At 47.8% G+C, this 14439-nt stretch overlaps 1 protein-coding gene across 1 annotated transcript; it reads right to left on the bottom strand.

Moving 5' to 3' along the window:
- Positions 1-12988: 12988 nt before the first annotated feature.
- Positions 12989-13689, bottom strand: LOC120670612 (protein GLUTAMINE DUMPER 5-like). Its single transcript, XM_039950758.1, has one exon. It carries the CDS (start codon positions 13597-13599, stop codon positions 13249-13251), a length of 351 nt encoding a protein of 116 aa, XP_039806692.1. The 5' UTR covers positions 13600-13689; the 3' UTR covers positions 12989-13248.
- Between the last annotated feature and the right edge of the window lie 750 nt (positions 13690-14439).

Here is a 14439-nt window from a genome sequence, read left to right as displayed (position 1 = left end):
ATATTTAATGCTATGAAACCCTCTATGAAACTCCCATTGAGATTGGCCTAAGGCTGTCGATGATGGTGGACCCATCAAAGGGCGTGGCAGCGGGATCCGCGGTCGCTGGGTTGGTTTTTAGCTGTTATACCCTTTGCCTCAGTTTTCAGCTGATGTAAATAAAACAGTTTTCACTGTCAAGAAAAAATAAAACAGTTTTCAGTGACGGCAATGGTTGGTTTCTTCCATCTAGATGTATTGAGAGACCTTTCAATATACAAACGGGCAAGAATGGGTGTGATTAGCTGGCTGAATGCCTTTTGTCATCCACAATTGCTAGTGCCTTCAGCTTTTAGTGCAGCCATGCTTGTTTTCTTGTGACGATTGCAAGGTCAAATTGAACTAAAAATAAGCGGAAAACAACATCACCAAGCAAGAGCAATCGCGTGGCGAAATTGAGAATGTCGCCGCGCCTTGCTAAGATTACTAATAAGGGAAACCAAAAGTATAATGACCTATATCTAGGATTGCTATGCGCAGTCACCGTTTGTAGCATAACATGGGAAGCAGGCGTGGGGATTAAAGGTGTACGTACGTAACAGTCCATTAACAGTTTTCAAATCGTATTATCCAAACTAGACGTAGGAGCACCGATAAGATGACTAATCGTGATTAGTCATTGATCAGGATGATTAGTCTAGGCTAGCGAACCTAGTTGGTAGTCTAGTCATTTTGTCTAAATCCTCTGATACTTAGGATGTACATGTATTAAATAGATGGTCAATTATAAATTATACAATAGAGAATAAGTAGACAAACCATAAAGATTAAGATTCAACCGTAGTTGGTTGGTCCAACATATAAATATCTCACTTAATAAGTACCCCTAAGCAAATTGTTAAAATCTAAGCTATAGTTACGAGAGATTAGTAATAGATTACAAGCCTGAAGGAGTGTATTATGAATCGGATATTAGTCGTTCTATGTCTAATCGGACGACTAATCGTGTCGATGACTAATCGGATAGCTTGCAATCTAGTTGAGCTAATTGAATCGGTGGGTATAATCGGTACCAAGCAACTGATAAGGATGATTAGTCGTGACTAATTGTGATTAGTCGGATGATGATTAGTCGTGACTAATTGTGATTAGTCGGATGATCGGATAACTATCTGGTACAAAATGGAAATTGGGGGACACAGTATATAGCTGGTTAATTAACAATAAGTTGAAGCAGCATAAGTTCTTCTTTAATTCTTCCCTTTCCTTCTTCCCTTTGCCAGTTAGTACGATGGATCAGACGTGCCCAAACATGCTCCACAATCCACACTCACGACACGTGTGGATGCATAGACATGTGCTCATTTGGTTTCACGCGGGAAAGGCACCGGCGTCCCGTTCCCCAACCGTGTCCAGCGGATGCCATCCCCTGCGACTCTGCGAGGGATAAGGGGGAATGGAAGCTCGCGCACGGCCGGGCCCCCGCGCCCGGTTTGAGGCTTTGACTTCGGATCGGAACCCATCATCGACCACGACCATGCAGGCGGCAGCCACTCCGCCGCGCGCCTCCCGGCGCCGAGGTCTCCCTCTCCCCTGCCAACGGACGTCAAAAGGCCCGCGCCCCGACGCCCATTTACTCGCTCGCTCATTCCTCCACCTGGTCAACCGCGCCTCTCGCCTGGGTCTGCGGGTCGTGTCCTGGCAAGATGCTCGGTGACGGTGCCTGCGAAGTGCGAACGTTGCAGAAGTCAAACATGAACAATGGTGTTCAGTGTTCACCAGGTAGATGGGCTACTGGATCGTTTCCTATCATCCTATGTCAATTCAGAGTTCTAATCTGAGTGCAACGTCCAGTTTCTTTGGACATGGCAGTATCGCAAGTCTGAATCCATCCAGCTAGAGTTATATATCCAGCTAATTTTCTCCAGACTAGGCGTGTAGCTCGCGCAAATTGCGCGGCTAGTATTGAAAATTCAAAAATTCGCATGCAGTTGTATCCTTACTTAAAGATTATATTATTTTTTACCATACATCACCCTGTTCATTATCGTAAATTATGTCTTATTGTTGGTTAAAACAATTCAAATATGATCTACTTGTAATAACAATTTAATTTGTTGAGCTTTAATAATATTATACATATAATTATTCTTATTTTTGTTTTATTTTATTTGATTGTTGTTAGCGTTAGTTTTTATTAATAGTATATGTTTGTAACTGATACATAGTTAAATGGTATTTTATAATTAATTTTTCATAATGGCATCGGTGGGTAATTTTTAGTTAGGCACATGGGTATTTTAGGCTAATTTTATTATAATGACAGTGGTGTGTAATTTTAATTTTTAAATTTTTCTTCGATTAATGTGAGAATTTCTAGGCCTTGAGAGCGAGCGTGGAGGCTCCGTTTGTTGGCCAAATAATAAGATAATAGATTGTGGGAAGTGTCCAGCTTAGAATAATAGCTGAGTTCTACTACTTCGATCAGTTAAACTCTGAATAACCTTAGGCCAGTAACAGTGCACAGTTTCATGACACAATTATTAGACTAAAAACTAGAGAACTTTGCCAGATGAGTTTCATGGTGATGAAACTCTCCTCATATCCTATGAAACTTTATTATTCTCTCTCCTTGCCATGTCAGCAAAATTGATGATACTTAATACGATGAACTGTGGTTTCACTCTGTCGGATGATGTATGGTGGCGGCACTACGACGACAAGTCCTGCATGACGATGGCCTACTCGGTGTGGTGCAGTCTGGTTTTCTCAACTCCTTGTCAATACAGGATCGTGTTTCGACGATAACTTCCTGCAGGAGAAGGTTGATAGTCACGACATCTTGGTTTGCTCGGCCGCTGTGGCCCTGCGCCTGCGGTTCTTAAGTGTTTACTCGTATTGATGCCCCAATCCAACTGGATGAGAGTTGAGGTGTGGAGTTTCCCGTGTTGATACCCAGTCCAACCGAATGAGTTGCAGTGTTCCTTATGTTGACATCCCAATCCAACCGGGTGAGCCTTCTTTTTTCTTTTCTTTTCTTTTTCCTGCCTATGGTCTTCTAGGACTATAGTCCTGTGTTTTTCTTGTTAGAAGCGACGGCGAACAAACGATGAAGAACAGAAAGATCAAACCGCAAGAGACACGAGGATTTAATGTGGAAAACTCCTCCAATGCGAAGGGTAAAAACCACGGGCGCCAGCCAGCAAGAACTTCACTATATCAGGTGTGTGTTTACAACGCCTTGCGGTGGCTTGCAAGATGCGGCGGCTTGCAAGAGAAACAATGAAATATGGAATAAACTCTAATCTAGGGTATATGTACTGTTCCGGCCCAAGCCTCCCGACGACAGGCCTCCGCTCCGCTCCGTCGGAAGTTGGCCTCGGAAATTGACCTTTTTTATACAGAATTTAAATCACAATATAACATTTCTGCTATATCAACCAAACTTGCACTACCTTGTCAAGTTTTCCACTCCACGCGTAGTCGCGTACCTACCTTCTCTATCCTTCCATTCTCCTTTTTATTTTATCTCGACCAGTAGGTTCTGTTCTCTGCCGCCCACATGCTCTTCTCTTCCTAGCACTCACCGCCTCCCAACGCAGCAGGGCTGCAGCTCCGTGCTTTTCCCTGTGCCGCGCGCTGCCGTGTCGCTGTTGGCGGCAATCGCGGCCGCGGCGACAGCGCGGAGCTGGACCTGACCGCGAGCGCGGCGACCTCATCGCCCCGGCCGGCGACGCCCCCATCTCTCCAGGGGCGCACGAAGTAGATTTGCTCTGGCTGGAGCTCCTCACCCGGGGCGACCGCCGCGATGGTGACGGGCCCTCGAGCACCATGAAGCCGCAGCTGACGGCGGCAGCGGCCATGGCGCAAGCATGACCATGGAGTGCAGAGGTAGCACACGAGGCGAAGAATCTTGACGACGCATGCGGCAACCGTATATTTCAAGTGTTCTGGATGTTAGTATTGTGAGTGTTTTATATGGATATTGTAAAAAGTAAATTTAGATGTTTTTTTTTTGGAGGGAAACACAGGGGGACGATAGGTCCCCACCTGAATAAACTTCCATAGATGCCGGCAAGCCGGTGATGGAAGGTGCATGACATCTAAGTACATGCGTGACCTTGGAAGGTCGAAAGAGTACAAAAAGAGGACAGAAAGAGATTACAAGAGCCACATTTAAGACCACAAATTATTGCTCCTAACTCCTATGACAAAGCATCTTCTATGACAAAGCATGTTATTGTTCGCCGACCAATGATATTTTCAAGAGACTTCACTTCGACAATGTCCACTCCACAGGCAACTGTAAAGCACCGAGTCAAAATTGACAGACGACAGTTGTGATCACATCATTGACGAAGCACATCCAGGATCCAATCGACGCCCTCCGACGCCCATTGAGGGGAGGAATCCTCAAAGGAGGGAGGGCCGGCGATAGGAGAACGAGGAGATCCAAGAGAGGGGACCATGGTCTTGCTAACCCGGCATTTGATGAGACAATGAAATCAAGGATCCTGGATGGTGACGAAGGAAAGACCTTGGCAGCAACCACATATCTCAGCTAGCAGCTTGTGCAAATATCATGGGGAAGAGCTCAGTCACAGTTGGAGGGCATTAGTTGGGAGGTAGATGACTTCCAAGCTGCGAGAGGATCTCCAAAAGCGATGCCTTCAGCAAGGTAACGACATCAGAGATGCCGCCATCGCCCACCCAGAGACAGGTTGGGTTTTCACCCAGAGATCACAACGCAGCATGGATGCAAGGAGTTCCTGGACGACACCTCCAATGAGGAAGATGACGCCCGAGGGCGCCATTGCCGTCGGCACCGACATTGAGCCGAGCAGGGTTTTCACCTAGGAAGCTCAAAGACAGACATGTACCTCGCCAAGAAGGCACCGGCGAACCAGACTCAGCACAAATGGCGCAGCAGTGGTCTCCAAGAGCGGTGGCGGCAGCACACTGGACCAGCCTCCGCATCTGCACAGGGACCGGGCCACGGCCGGCACACTGGCAGCGGGGGCACCATGCAGATGTGGCCGCGGGGGAGCCGGATCCAACCTCTAGGGCACCGGATCTGGCGCCCCGAGTCGTCACCGCTGTCGCGCCTAGCACCGCCGTCACCGGTGCCACAGCCCACCGCCGCCGCACCATGCAGCCAGCAAGAGGGGGAGCCAGACACGGCCAAGGTCCCTGGATAGCCGCCGCCAAGCAACAGGCCAGGTGGTGGAGGAGCTGCGACGGCGTGGAGGACGGCGACGGCTGCGGGTCTCCCCGTAGATGGCAGAACAGGTCCCTGGGAGGCCGGATCCGACCACGAGGACAGCATGGGCGGGAGGCCCGCTGCACACGGAGTCGTGGAGAGGGCGGATCTGGGCGCCGGAGCCATGGCAGCAGCAAATGGGTCGGAGTTCAACGGGGCAACGAAGGAAGGGACCTGGTGGGGAGGCGAGGGGAAGGCGGAGAGGCCCGCCGCCGCCGTCCCAGCACCCGCACGGACTTCCAGCGAGGAGCTCCGGCGGCGGTGAGGGGCAGGGGCGGGAGGTGGGGTGCGGCGCGCGGTTTCCGCCCGAGTCGCCCCTCGAGCTGACGCAGGCGGGGGGGGGGGGGGGGAGCTTTGTGGTTGTGATCTAGATGTTTTATCTGGATGTTGCATGTTCAATAAGATATTTGAATGTTCTATGCAATGCTCATCATCAACAAATGGCTAACAATATTTTTTCAACATGTTTTGATGTCACAAACACTAATTTCAATGTTGCAAATGTTTCAAACAAATGTTGCATCAGCATGTTCTAAATGTTTCATTTGATTCGGTCATGTTGCATGCAACATTTAACAATGTTGCGGTGGGATTTTTTTCTCTGGACGAGCCGTCCGATGCCTGGCGCTCGGATCGGACGTCCGGGCGCTAGCAGCTTTGATGAATCTTCCATGAAATCCCATCGAGACTGGCCTTGGCGGATCCAGACGGATCGTGGGCTAATCGGGTTAACCTACGTAGCTATCGGATCAGAGTACGCACAGGAGAAGTTTTAGCACCCCGAGGCGGCGATGCACACGTACCAATTTTTTTTTGTTTTACCAGCTACAATCTCATCGGGGCAAGGGCATGCGCATGGCGCATGAAAGGTATTCTCCCAAGAAACCCCATCGTCTAGCTGGCTTTCCCTCTCCGGCTCTTCCTACCACCTCCTCCGTCCGTTGCTGCTATATATATGGATACCTTCCTCCAGCTTCTGTTGGCCACGGCAGCAACGCAGTGGGGAGGGAAAGAGCTAGAGAGATTCGGTCAAGGCAGCCGGCAGCTAGCGAGCGTTCGCGCTCTCTCTGACAGGAAACAAATCAGCAATGATCGTGCACGGGAGGGGAGCGGCGGCCATGGCGCTGGTCTGCCTTCTGTGTCTGCTGGTGGTGGCTCCCCTGCTGGCGCAGGGCGCTCGGCCGTCCAGGAAGCTCTTGTGGACGGCGCCGGAGGAGCCGAGCCACGGCGGCCTCGGCAGCCATGACACTGGCGCCGCCGCCACAACCGCGACGACCCCGGTACGTGAGCATCTCTCTCAACAAGTCTGAACCTTCGTTCCGAGCTATGCATGCTGCTGAAAGAATCCTTTCTGAAATCGCGCTAGCTAGTTTGATGATCATTGCGTTCTTCATTGCACTGCAAAGTACTCATAAGATTTTGTATACCGGCGTTGCTGGGTTTGTATTGTATCGAGACTGAGAACATTACACATACTGCAGTGTCCTTCTTCCATTGCAGCCAGAGGCATGCAACTGCCGGTATAGAAAAGCATATGCACTGTTGCTATTTAATTCTTGCATTGCTTTGTGTTGAGAGCTTGGAGGGCAATAGCATGGGGAGCTGCCCCTGAAGTGGCACCCGGAACGGCAACATCATTCTTGATGCAGCCGACAACAATCCACATGTGCATTCTTTATACTGTATATCTGCATACACACAACACAGCACAGCACAACCATATGATGGGCCATGGTCCAAGCAAGCATACGCATGTTACCTCCACATTTGGGCATGTTACCTCCACACACACACACACAGCGAGCGAGCGAGCGAGCGAGAGAGAGAGAGAGAGAGAGAGAGAGAGAGAGAGAGAGAGAGAGAGAGAGAGAGAGAGATGCTTCTTAGTTAATACAACAGGTCACTGCTAGTATACTAACAGTATTTGTTTATATATATTTGTACTGACTGGGTGGTATGGTCTTTGCTGAATAATCTGCAGGAGCCGTGCAGCGGCGCCAGGGGTTCAGGTAGCAGAGCAAGTGCAGGCACGGGCGAGGCGCGGTGCGAGACGGCAAAATGGGCAGAGATGCACACGGATTACATCTATACCCAGGACGTCAAGCACCCGTAATCTGGTGTAGCTAGATAAGCTAGGTGCTGGCTCGTGAAGCCAAGTTTCTGAACGCCAGTTTTGGTTGGACTTTGGAGGCGTTTAGCAGCGCTGAAAACGTCAGTGTTTCAGTAAATCTTTGGTACTCAAGACAGCAACAGCAAGTCAACGTCGTAGTTCGTTTGGTAGCACTATCCCATGCACAGCCCTTGTAATCTAACCAGCTTCAGTTTATCCAGTTCTTAGAAAGATGTGTGTTCCTCTGTAACTTGCCGAGACTATTAAGCATGCATCTTCGTTCATCATGTCTTTTAGGAAAATGGTGCTGAGGTTTCTTGTAAAGCTATGCGGAGATATATCCATCTCCTAGTGAAAGTTAAACTTGTTGGCATCCACTTTTAAAAAGAAAAACTCGATGGCCCGCCCGCCGGCTGGCAGCCTGAGCCTGCCACTCTCGGGAGAGTCGGGACTCGGGACACAGCAGCGGCGGCTCGCCGCGCGCACCCGCACGCGCACCGAGGGAATGAAACGTGCGAGCGGGTTCGACGCGACGTCGTGTCGAGTGTCGACATCGTGGTGCGAGGACCATGGCAGCTTCTTCGCAGCTGCAGGAAAAGCAGCAAGGCATGGCAGGCTTCATCCTCCGCGGACCACTGCTAGCTCTACTAGCTACTCCTCATAGTAGTAGTGGCTAGGAGAGGCCAAACCAACGGGCGAGAAGAGACGGTGGCCAAGCTGCTCTGCTTTGCTTTTGTATCTGCCGATACAGCGCCACCAACCGAACAGGCCCCGCTGCTCACTGCTCTCCTCCGATTGGATTTGTCCCTGTTAAACAAAGGACAAAAGCGGCCGGGAAAGGCAGGAGCCCTTTGCTGGTGATGATCTGACGCGCAGCTTACTCGTCTCATTACCCTTATCATCCCCATAGCAGTATAGCACTACTGCCGTTGGAATGTTCACCAACTGGCAACCATAGCCAACCACGCTACCAAGAGCTAGGGCTACTACTACTGCTGCTACCCTCGCAGGCTGGCTCCAGCATCCATTCCATGCACTGTTTTGTTCGCGGCAGAGAGGGAAGGGACACTGCTGGGTGAGTGAATGGAGTGAGTGAAGGATCCAAAAACGGCCCGGAATATTCGTGGGCATAATGCTTCCAAGTTCCCAAACACTACAGAGGCCAGGCAGGCCACACATGCATGAGTCGAGAGGCTACTTGAATGGCCTAGCTACGTACTTTTCTCCAATTATCTGGAGTAATTACCTAGTATAGCACTTCACACCGGGAAGTTTGTGGAGCCACGCAGTTGTACCGTGGCAGTGCCATATTTTCCAAAATTCACATTGATTTTTTTTTATTTTTTTAGAACGTGACTTAGCATGTATTTCATTAAGAGGAAAAAAAAAGTTTACAACACCAACACCTAGAGGAGGCCAGCCACCACTTTGATTTTTTTTTATATTAACGACAAAACGATTTTATAAATTATTAAATACTTTGGAAGGTCCCAAGTACAAATGGAAAAACACTAACTTTCTCCGTAAACTAAGGCATGACCGGTCCACCTTATTTTAGAAAGAATTAAGTTTCTAAACATGGCAATAAAGTTGTACAAATGCTTAGGTAGTTTCAGAATGCCCGAAGCCATCATTCTTGTATATTGATCGTGCTCCGCGAATGTACCATCCACCATCGCCTTGAGTAGCAGCTCCTCGCAAAGCTGAGACAGATGTGTTGACACCATCGGAAAGGGAAGAGGGAGGTCATATGCCCCAGGATATTCTGCACGGAGGTGGAGAACGAACGAAGCCGGAAAGGGTTTGCATGTTTTGGTGCTGCAAGATGTGTTGGTGCCATGGTGGAGGCAATCGTGGCCGTGGCCATGGCCGGGGCCAAGCTGCTCCCTGCCCTCTGGTTGATCATGACTCGGCCCCAAAACTCCTAAAAAAGGTCGCCCACAGCAGCAGTCAACAGATACTAGACTTATTGTCTTCTTCTAAAGTTGTTGCACACACGCACTCACGATGCGCCGCTTCCACTAGCAACGGATGCTACTGTGCCATGCATGCTGGTAGTACAAACGAGCGAGTGTGCGCGGGAGTACAATGTACGTTATTATTATCCAGTCCTAAAGGGAGCAAACAAACTGTTAGGAACGAAAGTGAACAGTTGTTCTCTCTATTAATTGATTGTGCTTATATACAAGAACAAGAGACATCTCCCGAAAGACATATCCCTTTGGGATGACCCCTTCGGGGCACCCTTTAGGGGTGGCAGTTCCCCAAATGGGGATTATCCACTAATTACAGAATTAACTAAATATTACACTAATTGATCACTAATTAATTATTTTTCCTCTAACACTCCCCTTGATCAATTTGTCCTTCTTGTGGTCTTGTAATCAATTTGATCTTCTTGTGGTCTTGTAATCAATTTGATCTTCTCATGATCTTGTAATCAATCGAAAAACTACTTGAAAACTCTATGGGAGAAATCAGGAGATGCGATGTAGTATATAACTCCCCCCAAAAACCTTTTAGGAAAAATGTGAGAAAAATCATTAGAAAACCCTGTGGGAAAAACCAAAATAATTTCGGTATACTAGGCAAAACTCCTTAAAACCCAGTGGGAAAAATTTGAAGAAACAACATAATATACAATTACAAATGTTAGTAAACCCTTGAGATAAATTCAAAGTCTTAGTCTAATAACACCTTGACCCTATGGTCAATATCCTTCAAATATCATCTTCTAAAAACCCCGGTGGGGAAAACTAGATGATATAGCATATAACTTTGTGTCAACATTGCCTCATCAAAAACTTTATATGAGAAACCTCAAAAGGAAAAACTCACATAAAGAAAAGAGTACAGTGTATCATATGTCCCAATATCATCCACCAAAAATCCCTTAGGGAAAATGGATAATATGACATAGTCTTGTGTCGATATTGCCTTATTAAAAACTTTATATGAGAAACCCAAAGGGGAAAAACTCATAAAAAAAGAGTGCAATATGATTAACTCATAAAAAAAGAGAGTGCAATATGATTTCAACAAGTTATTAATCAGAGAGACGAGAGACTCTCCCCCTGAAACTTGCAAACTTTTCGTACCAATGTATTCAAGTTCCACCGCTAAAACACCTTATTTGCCGCCAGGAAATGGTGCAAAATACTACTCCCTCCGTATCAAAATAGATGATACTATTAATTTTTTTATTACAAGTTTGACCACTTGCCTTATTTAAAAAATTTATGCAAAAACACAGAAACATGAATCATGATTAAAATACTTTAAATAATGAGGCGAGTCATACATAAGATTTTTGAAAATTATTAAATTTTTTGAATAAGACGAACGGTCCAGCTCAGGATTAAAAGTCAACGGTATTATCTATTTTGATACGGAGGGAGTACACTGCTACGGAATGGTAGAAAAAAAATATTTGGGCAATGGGCATGCATCTTTTGCAGGATTGGTTATTTGTCATCCTTATTACGGTACAAGTGATTCTGGAAATTACTTCTAGTGGCTCAAATGATCCCACATGTCAGTGACACACAGTTAACTGAGATTCCAATAAGCGAGTGACAAGGGATTTCCCCCCATTCGAGTCGGAACTGGACTGTACATCATCCTGACGCAAAAGTCACCTTTGCTACTGCATTATGTATTGATGTGTTTGGCTCCCTGGATGAGAACCTGGTGAGTGGTGAAGGAGAGGACGGTCTTTTCCGGCGACGAGCTAGCGTGACGACGACGACCCTCTGCGCGCTCGAGGCGCCGCTTCCAGGCTAGGGCCTCCTTTTGGAAAGCAGCCGGCAGGCCGGGGCCCACGTGGCTTGACTTGCATTATTATTATTATTATTATTATTATTATTATTATTATTGGACCACCTCTCGATTATTCACTCATCTACCTTTTCTTCTCCCTTTTCTTTTTCTGAGAAAGAAAGATTATTTGTCCACTCTTTGAAGGGAAAATAATATAGTAGGGGAACTCGATGAAGGAATAATCCTTCTGCCACTTTGTAAACTGACCTGCTTAATTATCCTGAGGAATATTTGGTGCTAATCAAATCAGAGAAGCTGAACAAAGCACCTTTTGCTAAAGAGGACGACCAAGTGATCTAAGTAAAGTTGTGGATAGGTGAGCATTGGATTAGCCAGAACTACATAAGCGGGACGCATGATTTCAAATGCGTTTGGCTGGAATTCAGTCATTTTTTACAGATATGTATATGACTCAAAACTCGTCATACTTATTATTTCGGATCGCGCTAACAGGGTCGATTAATAAATTTTGCATGCATGCTTCATAATGTGATTTTTTTAACCAAAAAAGGTGGGGATGTTAAGTTTTGTTAGGAAACTTCCAGAGGAGTATATTTATTTTGAGCAGCATTTTATTAGCTCATTTCCTCCCTAGGTCCCTACGAAATCTTTATTTATTAGCTCATTTCCTCCCTAGGTCCCTACGAAATCTTTATGAATTTGTGTGACTCCTCTGAGCTGCCATTCAGCCACCGAATTTAGCAGCAAACCAGCAGGTGCGGCGAGAACCAACAGATACAACCTGATAAGTGGTGGTAGGTTAAAATATTTCTTTTGGAGGGAGACAAATGAAAGGACGATGCAGGACAGCAGGAGTACAAAGCAATCCAAATGGAGGCACTTGATCGTACAGGTGGGGTAGGGAATTAAATTAAAGTTTCTTGCTTTTATTTGCACTTAGTATTTGAAAAGCTTTTTTTTTTGCACTTAAACGAAATCTAATTGCGAGTTAAAGTTGATGGCCCCTTGTTTTGCTAAAGTATATTTTTTTTGAAACGTTGTTTTGCTAAAGTAGCACGACGCATATGTATAAAACCAGGTGCACAAGTTCTACGCAAATGTACGTGTCGCGAGGCCCTGCCCTGCACTCTGGTTTCCTCTCATGCCGTTGCCGTACGGTGGGCGACTCTGTTGATTTGTCCGCGGCTGCACGGCTTTGGCTTTAGGCTAGCTAGGTGACTGTCTCTTTTAAATCTTCTTTTTTGCGATGGTTTCTTTCTTTTTACTCCCTTTTGGAGGAATAAGCCGTTTGTTTTCTCATAAGGGGCTCAAGTGCCTAATAAATTTTTGAAATTAGAAAGTGCCTACTCCCTCCTTCCCCGTTTATAAGGCATGGTGGAACATGACACGGTCTTCTAAACAATACTTTGACCATTTATTTATCATATATTATATCACTTTTGATTATAAACTTATAATCATTGTAAACTATGTTTGATTATGAATCCAATCATATGAAATTTGCATTATAAAAATAAAAATTTAATAGTCAAATTATTGGTCAAAGATGAGAAGGTTTGAATCTTGATATACGTGTATGCCTTATAAACGGGGAAGGAGGGAGTAATAAATTAAGCATGGAATGACGACAGATTTCACAAGAACTTTCGCACGGAGCCCCTCACGAGATGTAGAAATTGCCCTTCGTCCACGATCCCAAACTAACCTCGTGCACGCGCGCGCCTTGATGATCATTGCCTGGCCGCCGGTCAGTGCGCAATGACTCAGTCACTCAGCTGGAGAAGCAAATTGCGTGCAAAATGGGCCAAATAATCGATGGCGAATGGGATCCAGCTGCTGAACTTACTGAACGCAACCAACAACACAAAAAGGCCGCACGCGTTTCATTGAAGCTGGAAGCTTTTGCGTTGCTGGAACAAACCAAACCAAACCAAACTTCGTTTCACAGATCCCACTCAAAGCCGCCGCCGCCGCCGCCGGCGGCGACTGGGCGCTCTCTCGTCTCACGCCACGGAAGAACTCCGAGCCAAAGAACAAAGAGAAAAAGAAGAAAAGAACATTTCTCGACAAAATTGGCCCCGCGTCGCCGCTCTGTTGGCCGCGCGGGTGGTTCTCGCAGCTACATGGCGTCGGCGGCGCGGGGGGCGGCGAAGGGGGCGAGCGGCTTGGCGCTGGCGAGGAAGGACGGCAGGGCGTCGCCGGCCATGATGACGACGACCCCGGGCGCCTCCCGGTCGAGCGGCACGAGCACCCCGCGCACGGACGCCGGCTTCTCCTCGCCGCCGGCCTCGCGCCGCGCCGCCTGGTGGCGCGCGCAGATGAGCACGAGCAGCGCCACCACGATGAGGCCCATCATGAGCGCGAAGCCCAGGAAGAGGTACGGCGTCGGCGTCCGCCACGGGCTCGGCCGCGCGCCGCCGCCCGCCATCAGCTCCGCCGCGACACCGCCTGCACCCCTCTCCGGCCTCATCACTCTCCCTCCCTCTCTCTAGCTTGGCTTCTGCGACCGACTGCAGAGAGAGAACGGTTGCTTGCTGGCTGGCTGGCTGCGACTGGGAGGTGGCCGTGGGTGGGAGGAGATCGACGGGAGGAAAGGGTATATATAGGCAGCCGGGGGTGGGGTGGGGGTCCTTACTTCTTAAATGTCCAAATAGATAGCAGGAACAATATAAAAATAGTAATGAAAGTAGGTACTTAATTCTCCAGTAAATAACCAGAAAATTCAACCCTTTATACTGTGGAAAGAGGGACTATTTATACCCTTGGCCCTCAGCCAGATATTCTCGAATTGCCCTCCTCCAACTCATTTACAGCTCACTTACAGATGGTTTCAGGGTAAAATTACACAATGAGAGGTGCACAAATTCGACATTCTCACGTATTCACGTTTCACACGCACACCTACTCCGGACGAAGGTTCTGAAGACCTTCGTCCCGGGTTGCATTCTGCACTCAATATTCTTCGGGTTTCGAGAGCCTTCGCAGGTTCTAGCCTTCAGGCTTGTGCTCCTGAGCGATCGATCGTCACCTTCGGCCTCCCGAAGGTGATCCCCTCGATGCTTCGCAGGTTGTGGTCTTCAGGCTTGTGCTCCTGGGCGATCAATCGTCACCTTCGGCCTCCCGAAGGTGATCCCCTCGACGCTTCACAGGTTGTGGTCCTCAGGCTTGTCCTCCTAAGTGATCGGCGGGCTTCCCGATCCTCGGCGTCTTGATTGGCACCGAGCACCTTTCGGACGCTCTTGTTACCCAATACCGAGGCCCTGCAGACAGATTAGGAGATATTTTCGAGACTGAGAATAACCTCCGGGTG

The sequence above is a fragment of the Panicum virgatum genome, chromosome 4N (assembly GCF_016808335.1).
Source record: "Panicum virgatum strain AP13 chromosome 4N, P.virgatum_v5, whole genome shotgun sequence".
Lineage (NCBI taxonomy): Eukaryota > Viridiplantae > Streptophyta > Magnoliopsida > Poales > Poaceae > Panicum > Panicum virgatum.
This window is presented reverse-complemented; position numbering and strand designations above follow the sequence as displayed.

Excerpts from the sequence above, each read along its gene's own strand:
- LOC120670612 (XM_039950758.1), bottom strand. The coding sequence starts at position 13,599 with ATGAGGCCGGAGAGGGGTGCAGGCGGTGTCGCGGCGGAGCTGATGGCG.